We start from the raw sequence: 20,463 nt of genomic DNA on the forward strand, positions 1-20,463 counted from the left end.
CATGGGTTATGAGAGATTTTTTTTGATGCAGTTGCAAGAATAACTATTTCAACTCTCATCCTAGTTTGACTTGTATAAGACTCAATCTTCATGCCTACTGAAGGCAATTTCGTTATGCCTAAACACTAATTCTGCATCAGAACCCTTGCTTCATAGGTATTCAATAACTTCATTTAGTTTGAATCCAGTCACAGAGATTAAGCTTGGAGTGGCTCACAAAGCTGATGATTAAAATTCATTTAAAAACTACCATTTTCAATTTTCTTTTTAGTCAGTATTTGAAAATGATGACTCTGATGTTGGTTCCTCTCATGTGTAAAGACATGAACGGAAGAACACTGCTTAGCTTAAGAGAAATTTTAGGAGATTTGTAAAATTTTTACTTGATTGTCAAAGGAAGACAACATGTTAAATTCGTGTGTCTCTAAAATTTAATATTAAAGGCAGACAGCATGCATTTCAACTTCATTTATAAGTGTGTGTTTCTTTAATGGCTTAAATAGGAATAGGAAAAATGCCAACATTTTGAGAAAGAAGATATCAAATACTGAGGGATGAACGTTTCAACAGAAACTTTTTTTATTACTACCTTTGAGTGCCTTTCTCACCAAGAGACTCTACGATTTAGTATAATATATTATACTGAACTGGAGATAGCATCTATTATAGAAAGCATCCTATCACTATAATGATGGACTTAAGTCAGTATTGATTTATCCAAATCCAATACTGAAAAAAATAATCCTAATATAAACCATTAACTAGGAGTGCTTATTATTGTGTGCCAATGTAGACTGATCAATTTTAACAACTGTAAACTTGTGCTGAGAGTAATATAATGGAAAGACTGTACATGTGGGAGCCTAGGGGGCATATGAGAAATCTCAGAACCCTCCTAATTTTGCTGAGAACTTAGAATATCCTTAAAATTGTTTTAAAAACTAAATCTGATTTATATGTAATTCTTTGATCAGTCACATTTCAAGTGCTTGATTGTTTCACATTATCTTAAAAGACAGTATAGAAAATTATTACCTTCCTTATTTCTCAGCTTCATTCTATGCCAGGGTCAAATACAGGGTCTCACACAGCAAGGCTGAAGTTTTACCAATAGCCTCAGTCCTGGTCCTAGAAAACCATTTTTATCTTCACCAAAAGTTTTATAGGACATTGGGCCTAGACCTTTGATGAAAGCACACATTTGATTAAATCCTTAAATCATTAGACTGAAAAATATCATTTGTTTTTACTCAGCATACTGGTATTGGAGAGATTTAAATTGTGAAAGATTACAAGTGATAAAACTGCTAAAATATGCCTTGTACCCTCTATTTTGTTGGGAGAGGCTTGGGATTGAACATAGTTTTGAATTTTCATTGCTTTCTCTGAGTTTACCCTCTCTTGTACTTTGCATAACTAATCCCTGGGAATACCTGTGGATATACACAAACCAAGAAAAAAAACCCCTTTTCCTCTATAGAGGAAAAGATATTTTCTATAAACTCTTTTGAAATAAAGTGCATGACCATGTGACTTAGAGTGAATAAGGTTTGGGGAGAATTGCTTAGAGTTGGAGAAGTAGCTCAAAGGGTTGAGTACATATCTTGTATACATGGACTTGAACTTGATTCCTGCCACCACATGGTCTCCTGTCTGCTCAGTAGCTCAGTAGGATTGTATGAGTGTCATAGAATGCCAAGGGCCAATAGAGGACCCTTGGCATTTTGTATTTTCAGAAGAATTTAAAATTACTGTTGAGAATTCATTTCGTAGAACAATTCACAATGTTATATTTTGTGTGTTACATATTTTTATGTTTACTTTATGTAGAATATCTTCTATATACTAGTGTAAGTAGTTTTTAGTTTCATATTATTCTAATAGACTTTTTTAATTTTGCTTTTTGGGTTACACCCGGTGATGCTCAGGGGTTACTCCTGCCTCTACACTCAGGAATTACTCCTGGTGGTGCTTGGGGCACCATATGGGACCCTGGAGATCGAACCTGGGTCAGCCGAGTGCAAGGCAAACACCCTACCCACTGTACTATAGCTCCAGTTCCAAAAGACTCATTCTTTTTAATGTTTAGTAACCATGGAGAAGAAAAGGTTTTTTTTTTCTTTGCCAGTTTATGTGTTAACATCCAACTCTATAACTGTAGTAATTCTTCCAATAGAGGTAAATTGTTCTGAAAATGGCATTTAACCCATGATTCCAGAATTTAAGTGCCACTGAGTCTACACATGTTTTTAACTTTGATGTTGTGGTTCCCTGCTAACTTTACAAGAAATAAGATAGATTTTACTTTTTTATTCAGAAAGTTTTTAAAAACTTTATTGAAGTACTGTGATTTTCAGGATTGTTAATGATGAAAATAAAATAGATTTTAAACCTATGCCTCCAGTTCCTATTTGAAAATTTGGAAAAAGACAAATGAACATCCAAAGAGGAAAGGGCCAATTTTTGGCTTGCCTGCAATCACATCTAATTTAGCCACTTGTACAGTTCGCAGACATTTTTGGTAGTTGTCAAGTGCAAAAAAAAATAATAATAATGATCTTCCACCAAGACTTTAAAATACTGCTCTAAGATAAGGGTAATCAAAAGCTCATTTTGAGGCAAAACAACTAAAAAAAAAAGACATACGATCTCTACTCATGAGAATTTTCTGTCTGAAAAACTCCTTAGTTGCTCTGTGTACTCATGGACATGCTAGTCACTCGTTTATGAGTATGACTCAGGAGAGCAGGATTCGTCCCCGACCCCCCTTGCAAACTGGCTGACTCAGTTGAACCAGATTTTACAGAGTGAATCTTCTTAGCTTATGTATCTTCCATGATACTCTGTGAAGGCCCTGCTTAGCCTCATTTCAGATCTTGTCATTACAGCTATAGAAAAAAATCAAATACAAACACTTTTCATGTTTTAGAGAGTTTTCAGTTATATTTTCCTTTGTTAGCAACCAAAAGTGGGGGAGATCTTCAGTATTTTGAGTCATAATTTCTTTTTTTTTACTTTCTTTCTTTCTTTTTATTAGTGAAACATGCTGAGGTACAGTTGTGGATTTACAAATTTTTGTACTTGGGTTTTGATTATACAACGATCAAGTACCCATGCCTCCACCAGTGCCCATTTTCCACCACCATGGATCCCAGTGTCCCTCCCACCCCATCCCCCCCATACCACCCTGCCTCTGTGGCAGGGCATTCCCTTTTGTTCTCTCTCTCCTTTTGGGTGTTGTGGTCTGCAAGAGAGGCATTGAGTGGCAATCATATTCAGTCCATAGTCTACTTTCAACATGTATCTCCCCTCCTGGGAGGACCCTTCAAACACCCTTTATTTGGTGTTCCCTTCTCTATCTGAGCTGCTCTTTCCCCTAGAATGCCCGCCTGGCCTCTAAACCATGGAGTAATCCTCCTGGTACTGATCTCGGCTGTTCTTGGGTATTGATCTCCTATTTTTACTTTAGAGTCATAATTTCTTGACTTGTATTCTGCCGCCTAATTGGTAACTTAGTTCTCACACCATTCCAATTTATAAACTATGCGTAATCACTTTGATCCATTTTGTTGGGGAGGGGCATCTTGGCTGAATTATTCTACTTCCATGAAATATCACACTAAGTTCAAATTCAGGGGCAGGAGCAACAGTACAGAGAGCAGAGTGCTTATACTGAATGGAACCTACTGAGGTTTGATCTTCCGTATTCCATTTGGTCCTTTGAGTCCCGCCAGGAGTTATTACTCAGAACAGAACCAGAAGTAAGTCCTGAGCACCGCCAGGTGTGGCCCCAAACAAAATAAACCAATAAAATAAATTCAAATTCATGAACTTTCACAGGGAGCAAGAAAACGCAAAATGGATCCTGTGACTTTTTCATTAAATGCCATTTCATTAAATGGGCGTCAGCAACATTGCCGAGTCTCATTCTTTGTAGTCTGGGTATATGCATGTTTTGTTGTATCCCTTTGTCTAAAATGGCATGATCAATATAAACATAGCACTTCGCAGAAGTGAAGTTTGAAAAGTTCTTAATTCAACTGCTTAATCAGATTGACCTTTGACAATTCACATGATGATTTTCACAACTGTGGGTACCCAAGAGCAAATTTCCTCCACAGCATTTCTTGCCCTCTCCTCTTCCCTTTTAATCCCCCCACCTAATCTTTTGGGGAGCTGGCATTATTCAAATTGCAGGAAGAATGCTCCATTTACAACACGAAGAAGGGGAAATATATCTGTCAGATGGTAGTAAATCAGCACCCCCAGCAGCCCTTGGCGAGTAGTAGTGATTTGAAGCCTCTAACTACCCCCGAATAATCACTGTCACTGTCACTGTTCTCCCGTTGTTCATCAATTTGCTCGAGCGGGCTGTAACATCTCCATTGGAGACTTTGTTGTTACTGTGTTTGGCATATCGAATACATCACGGGTAGTTTGCCAGGCTCTGCCGTGCAAAGCTCTCGAGATACTCTCGGTAGCTTGCCCCCAAATAATGAGTTCAGTAATAGTTGAAGTCTTTGTGAGGGTGTGGCGTCCTCCATGTCCCTCTCTTCTCAGATCAAGGAAAGACCATACAATCTAGTAAAACAGCTGTCGCAAAAGTACTGACTCTCCTAATGAGCAGAAGAATGACCAGCCGACTCAGGGGGAGGCGGAGGTGTCAAAGAATAATCAATCCGAAGGAGTTCACATAGCATACTCATGGCTTGACATGTGCCAGCCTTGCCGGAGGAGTGAAAGAATCTTATCTCGAGAAGCAGGTGTTGATTTCAATGTATCACCTCTGCAGCTGTCCATTCCAGGTATCTTGGCCTGTTCCTAATGTAGAGGTTCTTAAAGTCATTTATTTGTGCTTTTGTTTTGTTTTGTTTTGGGAGGGGCTGATCAGGACTTATTCCTGGTTTTACTCTCAGGAATCCTAATGGGTCAATCCTAATTGCTCCTGATGGGTTTGTGGGGGACCCTGTGGGATGCTGGGGATCAAACCCAGGTCAACTGTGGGCTATGTAGGAGACAAACGCCCTACTCATTGCACTATCATTTCAGCCCCCTTAAAATCATTGAATTACTGATGCAGAAATAATAATCACCTCTGTGTGTGCGTGTGTGTGTGTGTGCGCGCGCGCGTGTGTAGGGGAGGGAGGTTATGGAGAGGGGTTTTAACTATTCAGCTTTTCAGGAAAATGAAATTAGACTCTAAGGAATATTCACAGACAATAGATTTCATTATAAAGTCAACGTACAGCCCAGTTTGAGACCCAGCGCTCCAGTCGGAGCAAACATTTAGGAAGAAATGAATCGGGGTGGTCTGCTAAGCAGAGGATGCTCTACTCGGGGGGCAGCTGTTCCTGCTCAGTGAAAGGATGAAAACCAAAAAAGGGAAGTCACCAGCACCACCAAGTTGCAAGCTTCCTGCATTCCTCCCCCGACCCCCCCCACCCCCGCGCCCTCCAAGTCAACTGGAACCTCCACCACCCCCTGGGGGCCACCCGGGCTCACCCCTGTAGTTGGAGGTTGGCTCCCAGGTCGGAAGGGCTAGGCTGGGGCGGGGGTGGTGGTGGTGGTGGTGGTGGTGGTGGTGGTGACAGACAACAGCTACTCAACAGAGCGTCAACAGTTCCAGGCGTGGGCCGTGCAACCCGCAACCCGCCTCCCAGACGGGAAGACGGAGAGCCTGGGGGTGGAGAGCAATTTGGGGCGCAAAAGGAAGCTGGCTCGGGCGCAGGTGGCGCTAGCAGCCTCAGCCCACAGTGGAGCCGATCGCGGGCGCAAGCGCAGCCTGGCGGCGGCGACGGTAACCCAGCGCCGCCCGGGCACTGCCAGGCGCCCGCGGAGGTAAAAGGCGGCGCCGGGCGAGGGCACCGCGCGCGCGGGCTGCAGCGAGACCCCCCCACACACACTGCACCGGGCGAGCGCGCGGGGCGCCGGCCTGGGCACCCCCCACTCCGGGGCCGCGGGGGTTGGTACCAACTTAGGATGGGGAAGAAGTGGAGGGACGAGGCGGAGATGGAGCGGGGCTGCTCGGACCGCGAGGAGAGCGCCGAGAGCCGCAGGCGCAGCCGGAGCGCCAGCCGGGGCAGGTTTGCGGAGTCCTGGAAGAGGTTAAGTTCCAAGCAAGGGTCCACCAAGCGCTCGGGACTGCCGTCGCAGCAGACGCCGGTGAGTGGGCAGCGGCCGAGCGGAGCCTCTCGGGGGGCTTCCCCCCCCAACCCCCCACCCGCGGGGCTCAAGCCCTGTCCGTGGTGCTGAACTTGCGGCTGCATCAGGGGCTCGAGCCTGGGAACTTGTGGAGCGGCTCCGAAGGATGCAGAGTGCTTGGAGGGCAGCTAAGAGGGGGTGGGGGTGGGGTGGGGGGACCAGGGAAGAGTTCCTTTCCTTCTGCCAGAGGGGGGGCGTCTCCTGACGTCTCGAGCGTCTGTGCAGACAGGGGAAACATGTTGCAGCAGAGCGAGCGGCTCGCTGGCAGATCGTTGGAGTTCTGCAATGAACAGAGCAGAGTGTGAGATAGTGCCGAGTGTATTGTGACTCATGCATGTGTCGGTCCCCAGGCACCGGCCTTAGAGCCTGTTGGAAGGGACTTGGCATCCGACGGATGAGGGCGGGATTGGAACGGCCCCCCCTCCTCCTTGCTCTCTTAGCACTTGCTCTTTCCCATCCCACCTCCCCTCTCTGTTAATAGGAGCATTTAATTGTTTGCAGAATGCCATTTGCATGCAGAGAATAGCGAAGACTATCCCAGGTGCTTAAAAAAGTCTCACGATGCACCTATACAGCGTTCAGAAAACAGCTTTCCCCCGTGTCCGCTCCTCTTCGACGTCTAAGTAGCGCAATGAAAGCACACGGGTGAAATTAATAGAGGCATCGGGTGTGCGTAGGCAAGTACAGTCGATCAGAACTTTAGCTGCGTTTGCAATTCCAGTATTTGGATATAATGTTTTCCTCCAGTCTAGGCGAGTACAGTGTTCTAGAAGAGAGTTCAAGCCTCCTGTTGCTCGCAGGAAGGAAGGCTACACCTCTTTGAACTTCAGGAACGTCGTTAAGAATGTGTGTGTGTGTGTGTGTGTGTGTGTGTGTGTGTATGTGTGTGTGTGTGTGCACGCCTGTGATTTTAACAAGGCTAACAATAGCTACTCTATTTTAAAGGGAGTAAGTTAATTAAAAGAAAAGATGATAGTAAGCATTATGTGACATGCCATGAGTATTATTTTTGAGGGGTGGTCATTACAGGGTGAAAAATAAATCTCTAACAGGGTGCTTAAGCATTACTCCAACAGAATGAAATATTAACACTCAAACATGTTCTGCACCGTTTTATATGCTTGTTTACAAAAACTACTTACAAAAATGTGTGTGTGTTTCTCAAATACGTAATCCATTTTGGATGTAGGTTTTTAATTTAAACATAATTTTAAACAATGCACATACATACATTAATCTTATTTCGACAATGAAATGTTTGTTTAGAAATGTGGACTTGGAAATACTTCTAAGGGAGATTATTATTCTGGAGATAGATTTTACTGAAATAATTTGTGTAGAAACCTGGTAATTCCTAGTTACTGTCAATTTTGTTAATCAAGAATGTTTTAATTCCAATGTTCATAAAATTCTATTGGTCTAAATGGCTTCTCGTGCTCCCCTTTGATTCTGTTCAACAAGTGTGCGCTGAGTCTATATAAGGAATTTATAGTATGCAACTGCTAGTTGGTAAATAGCTATTACGTTTGTTACATAGAGTAAATACATGTGAGTGAGGGAATGGTAAGGAGCAATGGAAAGCAGAAGATAATGCTGAGAAATAACTGTGTCCTCTTGTTTATCAAGGGCGATGGCGGTGCTTTAGTTCCCTGTATACTTGTTAATGAAAATATTAGTGACTCATACAAAATTCAGTCATGGCAAAAGCCTGTACTTAGTCTTACCTTGCCTGGCAAGTTTAGATTTTCATCTAAAATTCTAGCAAGTACATGTAGCCATGATTTTATTTCTCAGAATTTTATCTTATTATAAGTAAAGGCAATGAGGTTTTGTAAATTCTAGTGCTGGGTTAGTGGCTTTTAATTAAAGTTTGATTCAATTAGTTGTTAATAAGACCTTCTATTGCATCTGTAAGTGAGGCAATCAACTCATTTGTGCAAACAAGAGAGAGCGATTAATAATGCTTGCAACAGAAATGCTTATAGAAGTTTTTAATCTTAGAGGTAATTTTTTCCTTTTAACATGAACTAGTTATTTTCGACTTTAATTGCATTTTAGGTTAAAGATAGCTTCAATAATAGAAATTGAGGAAAATGATTAAAGCAGCTAGTATGATGTATATGACTTCCATTTTATTCATAAGAATGAATAAGGTTACAGGTTCAGATCTTATTTATTCTGTGCTGAACTTAGATGTAGTGTGATGTCCAGGATGATAAAGATCAGATAAGGATTTTACTCTTTCCTTTGAAGACAAAAAAAAAAGAAAAAAAGAAATCTTGGTTAATAATAAAACATGGTAGCTTTCATGAACTTTCTTCTTTTGAGAATGTAAAATGATTAGATAGTTGTTTTATTAATGTGGCCTTTGTTGGAGTCTTGAAATCATTTCCACTTAAAGTTATCCCCTGGGAATGATAGAGTATTTTCTCTGTTCTCAGTGGAATTATTGCATTTCCCTTTTCCATTTTCATTAACTACAAGCCACACACACATCATAATAGATAAGGGAGAAATTTTCTTCAGTTTAGAGAGAGCTACTCAGTTTTTGACGATACACAAGTACTTTTTCCTTGTAATCCGAGGCAGAGTGGTTTTGTATGTGATGTGTATAGGAGATCTGTTTGAATCAAACTCAGAAGTTAGATTTTTCTACTTATCACTAAGTATGTTTGGGTTTTCTTAGAGTATTTTAGAAATCAGCTCAGCCCCGTGGTTTTAATACATTGGTTAGAAATTTTAAAAATTAGAATTCCTACTGTTTCTTGAATTCACAGAAAATGGTATTCAGGTGTTCACTATAGGGCTTGGTAGTCCCAGTATAGAATAGTATCCAGGTGTTCACTCTAGAGCATAGTAGGTCCACCACGGAATGGTATCCAGGTGTTCACTCTAGAGCATAGTAGGTCCACCACGGAATGGTATCCAGGTGTTCATTATAGAGCATAGTAGGCCACCATAAAATGGTATCCAGGTGTTCAGTAGTGTGCTTAGTAGACTCACCATAGAACGATGTGTCCCTCTCATAGGAGTCTTGAGTTTGCTTCTGTTCTGACACCAGTCAGAAGCAGCACCACTTGGTGTGATGGGTGTCAAAAGGGGCAGCTATTCTGAAGTCATTGGTGGCATTTCATACGCATGTTTTTAAGTTCTGGACAACAAAGGACCAGGAAGGGCTTCATGTATACATACTACTCTGCATATGATTCCCTGAGCATCTCCAGGAGTGATTCCCCAGTGCAGAGCCAGGAGTAAGCTCTGAGCATTACAGGATGTGGCCCAAAACAAACAAACAACAACAACAACAACAAAATAAAATTCTTGACCATAATCCTGGATGTTTAGCAAATTCTTGGTACTATGAAAGAATTCCCCCCTCCATTTTTTAAAATTCATTTTCTTCTTTCCTTAGTTTTAGTCCTTTTGGTTGAGAATGCAAGCGAGCTTTAATCAAGAACTCTATAGTACTCAAATTATACTCCCAAATTATATAGTGCTGATAGAGTGAAAATGAATTAAATCATATTTATTCATTCATTGAAATTTATTCTTCAGATTGGGTCAAGATTATATTTTTTAGTTACCATAACAGTTTGTTTTAGTCATGTTACCATAGCAGTTATTGTAATTTGAGTTTTTGCATGTCAAATTAAATTCTGGATATTAATGTTTTACTTTACACTCTATTGAACTGTAGTTGGCATGAAAACAATTTATAACTTCTTTGCCTTCATCTCTACCACCTGGATTTCATGTACCTTCTTGAAGCATTGTTATTTCTATCATTTGTTTGAATTCTAGTCACAGAAAAGTAGAATGAGAACTACTGAAAGGTGATTTAGTTACCATAAGTTTGTTTTAGCAAGGACTGTCAGGAATTACAAATATAAAATGCTCACCTTGGCATATATTTTTATTTTGAAAGGTGAATTTTTCCTCTAGTCCCACAACTATTTAAAGGCCTGTTTTCAAATAGAAGCAGATTTAATTTAATCTCTAAGTAAGCTCTGCATAAAAGGAAATAAAGAAACAGTTTGGAAGAAGTGAAATGATGGGATTGTAATTAGTGTTGTTCTTCAAGCTTAGATGGCATGCTTGCTTTTACTAATGCTATAATTACTCTATCAGCAGGTGCCAACCACAAAACATCACACCTTGCACAGACAAGTGGGCAACTGAGTGTGTGGAGACAGCATTGACCATGTAGAGACAACAATAACTGCAAAATAGACAAGTCTTGAGCAGCTGGTTCCTAAATTCTCTCTTCCCACAGCTGTGTGAGATCCTATGTGTGCAGTAGGGAGTTCCAAGGACCAATATGGTCCAGTTCCTGGGGTTGACTTGCCCCAGTAGGTGACTTCCAGTTTCTTCTGCTAAAAGCTGGATTCTTCAACATCTTGCAACAAAAAAGGAAAAACTGAGTCCCAGGCAGGGCAAAAGTCAGAAAAACTCATCATCCAACCAATTGCCCTTTTGAGGATTGTGTGGCTGGAAGATCCCATGGTGATTGTGGTAGAAACTACAGTAAGTTAGTAAAAAGAATCCTTGTTCCCCTTTGCAGAGTCTAATATGGTATTGCAGTGTCATTAAACCCTTAATAGTTTGTTCTTGGTACACAAAGGGCTCTCCTGGTGCAAGCGGAACGAATCTCCTGCAGTGCTAGTCCATTACTGAATAAACCATTTCTTGACAGGTTGATTTTTGTCTACTGCCTTTTGCTCACTGTTAAAAAAAAATAAAAAAGCGATAATGCTGTATTGCTTAGGAAAACAAATGTATTTTCTTGTAACTGTGATTTATTTATTTTTTGGATAGAAAAGACTTGTCTGACAATGGTTTATCTTGTTTAAGATTTTCTGAAATATTACCTTTGTTCTCATCATTAATGCCACAATTAAACAAGCTCTTCCTCACCAATCATAGTAAATTAGAAATTTTATAATTTAAGATTTCATTTGAAATTATATACATATGTATATAAAGTGGCAATGAGTAATTAGACTATGTAAATATTTGAGGAATAAGATTAACTGAATGGTGATAGTTTTAAGTGTGTTTTGAATTATTTCAAAATATATTAAGGGCCATTCCTACTGATATCTATATTTTATTTAATTTTTTTTGCTTTTTGGGTCACACCCGGCGATGCACAGAGGTTACTCCTGGTTCATGAATTCAGGAATTACTTCTGCGGTGCTTGGGGGACCATATGGAATGCTGGGAATCGAACCTGGGTTGGCAGAATGCAAGGCAAACACCCTATCCACTGTGCTATCGCTCCAGCCCCTATCAATATTTTTAGAAGAACTGAATCATTATTATAATTTATAAATAGTAGCACAAGTATATTCTGATTTATTCTGATCCAATGAGATGGTTTGTGCATTGGCTTTCCTTAGTGTTTCCTTCATTTGCAAAGCCAGAGGAGAATTTATAAACCCAAACTAGAAAGAATTCTAGGGACAATATTTATATATTTATTATTATTTTTTGACTTTTGGGTCACACCCAGCCATGCACAGGGATTACTCCTGGCTAATGCACTCAGGAATTACTTCTGATGGTGTCTGGGGGACCATATGAGATGCTGGGAATCGAATCCAGGTCGGCCACGTGCAAGGCAAATGCCCTACCATCTGTGCTATGGCTCCAGCCCCTAGGGACAATATTTAAAGAAGCCTTTATTCACCTCACATTTGAGTTCCTAATTAGATGCCATGGAAGGTGATGGCCAATTTTTCTAATAAATGGATGGTTTGGCACATGAGAGAGATATGAAAGGGAATGAGACAGAAATACACTGAGCCTACCTTTATAGTCAGAACACAATGGAATACTGAAATCTTTTGAGGGATAATGATGGGAAATTGAGAAAACAAAGCTTCATAGACACGGTGCTGGATTCTAAGTTCTAAAGGAAGAGAACAGAAGAGAGTTGTTTGGAAAGAGGCAATAATAGTTCTCTCAGATGATATTTCCCACTAAGGTGATAGATGCCTGAATTTAGTGATCGTATAGAAACAACAGTGACTGCAAATTAGACAAGTCTGGAGCAGCTGGTTCCTAAATTCTCTTCCCACGGCTATTTTGGATGCTAAGTGTGCAGTGGCAAGTTCCACGAATCAACCTGGTCCTGTTTCTGGGATTCACTTGCCCTTAAGGAATAGAAGGCAAGGTAGAGAAGCCAGAGAAATAAAAACAAGAAAAGCATACACTTAGGCATTTTTTTTTTAGGCAGTATATGCCACGTATTCTAACTACATCACAACTGTTATGATCTATTGCTTGACTTCAGCTGGAATGAAAACTCCATAAATACAGGCATCTTTGTTTTATTCATTGAGTCTCTAAATGCCTTGAACAGTGTCTGGGATTAGTAAACATTCAAATATTTGCGCAACAAATGAATTGACAAATCAACAGATTAATAAAATAATACCTTCTAAATTAATTTGGTTATTATTATGATAAGCATATTTGGTTATGAAGCGCAAAGGCAGATGTTTTGTTTTTCCTTTTTATTTTGTAGGTTGTGTGAGATTTGAGCCCTTTTATTTGCTGGTGGAATGTGGAAGGGGAAGAAGGAAGGTTTAAATAGGAAGAGAGAAAAACAAACTATCCATAAATCCATGGAGTTAGATATTTGCTTTATGGGAAAATTTATTTTATAAATATCTGTTTTTACTCTCATAAATGCCACTCTGATCACTACTTTTACCTCTAATAATTGTCTGGTGGAAATTGAACATAGTTATTGATTTCCATGATGTTTTTAACTTATTTGGCATATTTATAATGTTGGTGAGTAATTAGGAAAATGTATATTTCTATGATAACTTGTATTTTTTATTATTCAGAGATTATTGCAATGCTCACTTATTTTTTTTGATCTCTCCAAATACTTCAGGGAATTTCTGAGGTCACAAAAACTGGTATCTAGTTGAGAATTGACAAAACCAGCCACTAATCATATATGCAAAACCATGGAATTCCAAGTTCATTTAGAAGTAATTAATTTGGTTTTGTCTCCTGTGAAAGTTGATTTGTAAACTAACTTTATACTCAGAGATTAGAGAATGAGAGACTGTGCTATCGAAATTTCTCTAAGAGACCCAGTTTGAAGGCAGGTCATCACTATGAAAGTTCTGGTGACAATCAATTTATTTTAGAGAGCCATATGGTGCCTTTGGAATCAGAAGATAAAATTATAATCCTACTCTGACAATTATCAGCTATGACTTTAAGCAACTTATATTTTTCTACTTCTCTTTCCTCCCAGTTATATCAGAAGAAATTTCTCTTTTTTCTAATGAACTTAAGATTCACTCAAGTGCTTTTTTTACTTAACAAAAAAACAATTAGTGGGCAAGGTGTTTACCTTGGATGAAGTCAACCTGAGGTTGATCCCTGATATCCCATATGGTTCCCAACCTCTGCCAAGAGTGATCCCTGAGCACAGAACTAGGAGTAAGCCCTGACCACACCACTGAGTGTGGCTCCAAAGAATAATAAAAAAAAGATTTTAAAAAAAAGTTTATTGCTATTTATTATTTAAACTTAAAATTCTCAGTGTGCAATGAAGAAAACATTTAAAAATTCACATAATCATAACAGACAAGTGAATTTATGTTTTATTCATTTATTTTTGTGTTTTAAAATTTTTTAAAAGATAAAAATTATATGTACAGATAAAAAAGAACCCCTTAATACTCTTCTCTTTTGATTTCTTTCCCAAAGATCAGAAATATTACAAAACTGGGATTCATTTATTTCATATGGTTTGTTTATGTCGGCAGAGGGAATAGAGCAGTCTTGTGTTGGCCCTCAGTTCCTTCTAAGGTACCTCACCCTCTTTCAGAACCTTTCTCTGTGGGATCCTTACCAGGAGAGCAGCAAAGACTGCCTTCACTTGTGGAGGCAACACAGGTTTGAACTAAGTAAAGCCACTGAGCCATATTCCAGGTCTTTCCCAGGGTCACAAACAGGACTGTCCTAACCACCAATATTAGAACTCACAACCTTGTCTTTACCAGGGAAAATGCCCTAATTCACTGGGCTTCAGGTTACCTCCTGCTTTGGAGGGAATAAGAGGGCCCTGATCATACCATGCTGTGATCAGGGCTTACTCCTGACTCTGGGCTCAGGGCTCACTGCCCATCATGTTCAGGGCACCGTATGCTGCTGGGGATTGAACTGGGGTGAGCCACACGCAAGGCTCACTCCCTGTACTACCTCTCTGGCTGCCTCTCCTATTCTCTAAAAAAAATACCTCTTCACTTTTATGTGCATATGAAAATTCGAATGGTTTTATATGAATTGTGTTGTGCAATAACTATTCTTTTAAAATTTGCTGTTTTTTTTTTAGCTCAGCATTACATTTTGAAATATATCAAGGTGTCATCTGTAGATGTTACATATTTTTGTTTGTGTTTTATTTAAATTTAGTCACTGTGAAATTACAAAGTTATTCATGATTGGGTTTCAGGTACTACTCCCTTTACTGGTTGTCTACTTGCTTCCACGAATGTTCCTCACAACATTTGCATCCCAGCCACCAGTTGGCTTCTAGGAAAACAGCTTTTTCATTAAAAAAAAAAGGAAAAAGGAAAAAATAGTAAGATTTTGCACTGTGGTTTACAGTACTGCTGCTACTGTTTCATACATAACACTTTACCACCTTTGGGCATTATACTGGTAATTTATTCATCACTGATAAAAATTGATTTTACTTTATTTCTGTTGCAAACAATATGTAGTGATCATTCTTATATTGTCTTTGGGTAACTTGCAGATAATATAACAGGACATAAACTTAGGAATTCACACGTATATTGAAAGATGTCAGGGCTAGGGCTTCTTGTAAAATTGTTTTGCACCAAAGAAACACTGAGCTTGTTTAAATCCTAACTGCTGAACTGAGCCAACATTTGTAAGGGGCTTAAGAGGAGTTGTCCTAGCCTTAGGCTTTAAAAGTTGACATTTGTATCAGATAAACTTGGTTTCCCTTTGTTACCAAGATCAGGCTCTTTTTTTTCCCCCCCTCAGTCACCAAGGATTAGAAGCAAGAAACAAAAATGGTTAATTTCAGAGAGCTTTTATTAAAAAATAAAAGCAAGCAAAGAAAGTTCCCTTGCACGGGAGTTGTTCCCAAGATCAGAAACCCTGAGAAAGGGGTGTTTTCCTTTTCTTCTTTTTAAACCTTTTAACTAGAGAGGTAAGCTAATATATATATATATATATATATATATATATATATATATATTTGTATATATATATATATATAAAATGAAATGAAATGAAAAATATATTTGTTCATCTCATTGGACTTAAATGCTGGCTAGTCTAGCTTCAGGGCTTTCTAACCTTGATGTGAAAACAAAGGCAGGCAGAATGTTAGGGTGCTAATGCCTGGCCACTAGTACTACCAGGATTGCCTTTACACGTTCTGTGCACTCATTCCACTTTGGGATGGTTTCCTAAATTTATCTTACCTGGTTCCCCCTTTCTCTAGTAATTCCTTCTATTACCATCTAAGATCACTGTTTTTGCAACTTAATCTTTCTGTGTCTCAGTTCCCTCATCATAAAATAAGGCTGGGAGGACCTGTTTCTGGAATGCATTATGAACTGTAAATGTGTAAATGCATTACGGTATGTACCTAGTTTACTGCTTAGCTGAAGTGGAAAGAGTTATCTATCTTTCCATTTTACCTAGAGGTATGTTAAATAGAAGCAGATTATTACAATAAATATCAAAAGTGGAAATTTCCATTGTTTGAGAAGTAGTGTTTTTCACCTTAAATTCTTCTTATATCATTATGTAATTGGTTATAGCTAAGATGCATAAAAATTTAAGCATAGTTTGTATTGAAATTCTGATTTTAAAAGCACAATGTGTAGTACTGTGGGTAAGATACTTGCCTTGTACGCATTCAAACTGAAGTCAATCTTAGGCACTCCATTTGGTCTCCTGAGTCCACCCGAAGTGATCCTTGAGATCAGCATACCATAAACAAAAAAAGTTTGAACTTAAAATATCCCATTCCTGGGGCTGGAGTGATAGCACAGCGGGTAGGGCGCTTGCCTTGCACGCAACCGAACTGGTTTCAATTCCCAAAATCCCATATGGTCCCCTGAGCACTGCCAGGAGTAATTCCTGAGCATCGCCAGGTGTGACCCCAAAAAGCAAAATATATATATCTATATACATATATCACTTGATCACTTGATCCCCCGTTATTCATCGAATTACTCGAGCGGGTGCCAGTAACGTCTCCATTCATCCCACCCGAAGTGATCCTTGAGATCAGCATACCATAAACAAAAAAAGTTTGAACTTAAAATATCCCATTCCTGGGGCTGGAGTGATAGCACAGCGGGTAGGGCGTTTGCCTTGCACGCAACCGAACTGGGTTCAATTCCCAAAATCCCATATGGTCCCCTGAGCACTGCCAGGAGTAATTCCTGAGCATCGCCGGGTGTGACCCCAAAAAGCAAAATATATATATCTATATACATATATCACTTGATCACTTGATCCCCCGTTATTCATCGAATTACTTGAGCGGGTGCCAGTAACGTCTCCATTCATCCCTGTTGCATGCTAGCATAGCCCAGTGGCATCTATTCATTCTAGGAACATGTAGAACCTCAAACTGATCATTCAGGGTCTTGATGAAGAAGTTTGACCATGTTGTAGGTGGGCGTCCACGCGATCTTTTGACGTCTTTTGATATATATATATCCCATTCCTGACTGTGGATATTTTAAGTTCTAACTTTTTTTGTTTATTGTATGCTGCATCATTTGAAAATACCAGGGAAATAATCCTTTTGTTTTCAATGATGCATGAGTGGAAATAATACTGGTTGGCAGTATTTGATTATAAGAAATCAATAAAGTAGTTGTGTTAAAACAAAAGCGAGAGAGAGAAGGAAATGGGACTGGAGTGATAGTCAAGCAGATTAGGTTCTTACCTTGCATGCAATTGACTTGGTTTTGATCCTTGGCATCCCCATATGATCTCCCGAGCTTGGCAGGAGTGATCCCTGAATGCAGAGCCAGGAGTAAGTCCTGAGCAACTTGGAGTGTGGTCGGGGTCCTGATCAGTCGACCCTGACACACTGGAGTATGATCCCCCTGGTCGCCGGACTTCCTCCTTACAGGAGAGGGAGTGCGAAGGGGAGGAACCTCTGCCCTGGTCCGTTTAATTGCTCTCACACAGGGGTTTTTATCCATCCATTTCAGGGGGCACGTGTATCACATTTAGCTTGTCAGGCTCAATATCGATGATGATTTACATCGCCGCTCTCAGGGCCAGGTGTATTAGCTCAGGTAGATGGTAACTGTTACATCCCTCATCCTCAAACAGAGTGCCTGCGCCGTGTGGAGTGATTGGAGCAAGCCCCTGGGCCCCTGTAAACAAGGCCAGCTCTTTCTTTCAGGGGCAGGGGATTTAGTCAATGTCTCAGGCCGTCTACTGAGACCCCAATGGAATGTGACCCCCAAAGCAACAAAATATAAATTATTTTGTTGTTGGTCTCACCATTCCTGGACCCAAGTGCTCCCTGTTTTTTTCCAATATTCATAACCTTTTCACCTTGCTGAACACCCCATGTTTGCCATCCAATCACTTACTCTTTCTGGTGAAGATGAAAAACTGTGACCCGTTGATGTTAGGTCCAGTATATATTTGCCACGGACAAAATGCCAGGGCCTGGGTCCTTCAGGAGGAAATTCTTGTTATCTGTTGAAAATTATTTGTCAGTGAATTTTGTTTGAACTGCAGTGTCCCACGTTCTTTTCTTTTTCCCCTGAATTCATCCCAACAGTGTCATCTGACTTGTTCCTTTGTCCATTGGATTTCTAATGAACTGACACCTTGGCCAGGAGCCTAGATCAAAGATACTTCACAGATATTCTGACTCTCTCTCATTTTAGGCATTAGCTACCTCTGGTGATCACTGTCTGGAAGAGACGTTGAAATTTTTTTCTCAAAGAACCACATGATAGATATTGTATATTCTGTGTATCTTAAATTTTATTAGAGCTACTCAGCTCTTCTGTCACATTGCAAAATCAGCCCTAGATTTTACATAATTGGAAATAGCTATATTCCAATGCAGCTTTATTTATAAGCACTGGCATTTGAATTTTAAGCAGTTTCTGTATTATAAAGTAGTATTTTTTATTTTACCATATAAGGATGTGAAAAACATTATTAGCTCATAAACTAAGAAAAAAATAGATCAAAGACTGGATCTTGCCCTTGGCTCAAGTTTTCTTATTCCTGAACAAAATTTATTACCTCATTGGGATATTACAAAATAATGAGACCACAATTCTCTTTCCTTTTATATCAGCTAGACTATATTAGCTAAACATTCTTTTATAGCAATAGCATTCATTATCAATTACTTGCTTACTTTGAGTTGTAGCTCATTCAGTAAATATGGAATAGTTTGGAGAGGAATAGTTTTTTTGGTGGTTTTTTTTTTTTTTGTATTTTCAGTTAGATTACTACTTAAAAGATCTGTATGGAAGCATCCATATATTAGATCTTAGATTTTTTTTCTTTTTGGGTCACACCTGGTGATGCTCAGGGGTTACTCCTGGCTTTGCACTCAGAAATCACTCCTATTGGTGCTCAGGGGACCATATGGGATGCTGGGAATCGAACCCTGGTCGAACACATGCAAGGCAAATGCCCTACCTGCAGTGCTATTGCTCCAGCCCAGATCTTAGATTTTTAATTCTGAGTTTTAGAAGTCATGTGTTCAAAAACTATTTAGCCTGTTCATTTGTGCTTTCAGGACTTAAAAATATGCTGTGTATTGTTTTAAATTTCTCTTACTCTCCTGAGATAAAAATCATGGCTTAAGGCAACAAGAATTTATCTTACAGTTCTGTAAACCAAATGTCTGATATGAGTTTCACTAGATTAAAATAAGAGTGTTGGCAAGATTATATTGCTTTCTGCAGTCTCTAGGGGAGTACCCATTTCCTTACCTTTTGCAGTGTAGAAGACAGACACATGCCCCCCCCCCGCCCCCCACACACACCTACCTCTCTTCTGGGCTTTAAAGTCAAAAGCTTCATTGTATTGACCCCACTGCATTGATTTCTCACGCCTTGTCTTCTGCTTCCATTTTCCACATTCAAGAACTTGTGATAACATCGGACCCCTCTGGATAGTCCAGAGAAAATCTCTTCAATTTAAGGTTAGATCATCAATATCCTTTTTCCCTTTTGCTATGAAAAGTAATATTCTCATAGGTTTTGGCGATTTAGGGCTAGGCCTCTTTAAGAGGCCATCCTTTTGCCTACAATAGGCACAAAGATGATACTGTTCAGTTTGTAAAACATTTTTTTTCTTTTATTACTTTTTTTTTATTAGTGAAGCACCATGGGGTACAGTTGTAGATTTACAAATCTTTGTGCTTGGGTTTCGGTCATACAATGATCAAATACCCATCCCTCCACCAGTGCCCATTTTCCACCACCATGGATAATATCCCCCCCATCCCCTCTCCCATCCTGCCTCTGTGGCAGGGCATTCCCTTTTGTTCTCTCTCTCCTTTTGGGTGTTGTGGTCTGCAAAAGAGACTTTGAGTGGCAAACATGGTCAGTCCATAGTCTACTTTCAACATGCATCTCCCCTCCTGGGAGGATCCTCCAAACACCCTTTATTTGGTGCTCCCTTCTCTATCTGAACTGCCCTTTCCCCTAGAATACCCGGCTGGCCTCTAAGCTATGGAGTAATCCTCCTGGTGTTGATCTCAGCTATGTGATGATCGTAGTGAAAGATCTCCAAAGGTACATTTAAATGCATGATAAATATTCGGCTCTTTGAAATGAGATTTTGTGGGTGAAAGAAGCAACGCATTGGCCAGAGATTTCTGCATGGTTTTCTTTTGCCCTTTATTGAGCTGTACCTTAGAAATAAAATCGGTGTTTATTTAAGTTGTATCGCGTATTATTTTGATACATAGTCAATCCTCTATATTCAACCCTCTGTATCTAGCCTCACTGAAGTCAGGCTGAAAGTAGATACCATGTAGCAGGCCTATGATGGTTTTCTCTGTATTGAATATAGACAGTTTTTCTTTTCATTATCCCTTACACAATGCAATCTGTCATAGATTTCCATAGCTTTACATTGTTATGGATTTCAGAAGTAAATTGGAGATGACTAAAGTATTAAACAAGCATTTTCTTGAGACACTTGAATATCTTTAGATTTGAATATCTGAAGGGTTCGTGA

The 20,463-nt window shown here is 39.6% G+C and overlaps 1 protein-coding gene across 6 annotated transcripts in view; it reads left to right on the plus strand.

Annotated features, from left to right (window-relative positions):
• Nucleotides 1–5,977: 5,977 nt before the first annotated feature.
• Nucleotides 5,978–20,463, plus strand: part of TRPM3 (transient receptor potential cation channel subfamily M member 3) — a 997,482-nt gene continuing 982,996 nt past the window's right edge. For all 6 annotated transcript variants that reach the window (XM_056118728.1, XM_056118724.1, XM_056118725.1 and 3 more), the window contains exon 1: nt 5,978–6,162. In XM_056118728.1, coding sequence (XP_055974703.1) covers nt 5,980–6,162 — 183 coding nt within the window. In that variant the 5' untranslated portion in view covers nt 5,978–5,979. The remainder of the gene's footprint in view (nt 6,163–20,463) is intronic.

The sequence above is a fragment of the Sorex fumeus genome, unplaced genomic scaffold (assembly GCF_029834395.1).
Source record: "Sorex fumeus unplaced genomic scaffold, SorFum_2.1 ptg000038l, whole genome shotgun sequence".
Classification (NCBI taxonomy): domain Eukaryota; kingdom Metazoa; phylum Chordata; class Mammalia; order Eulipotyphla; family Soricidae; genus Sorex; species Sorex fumeus.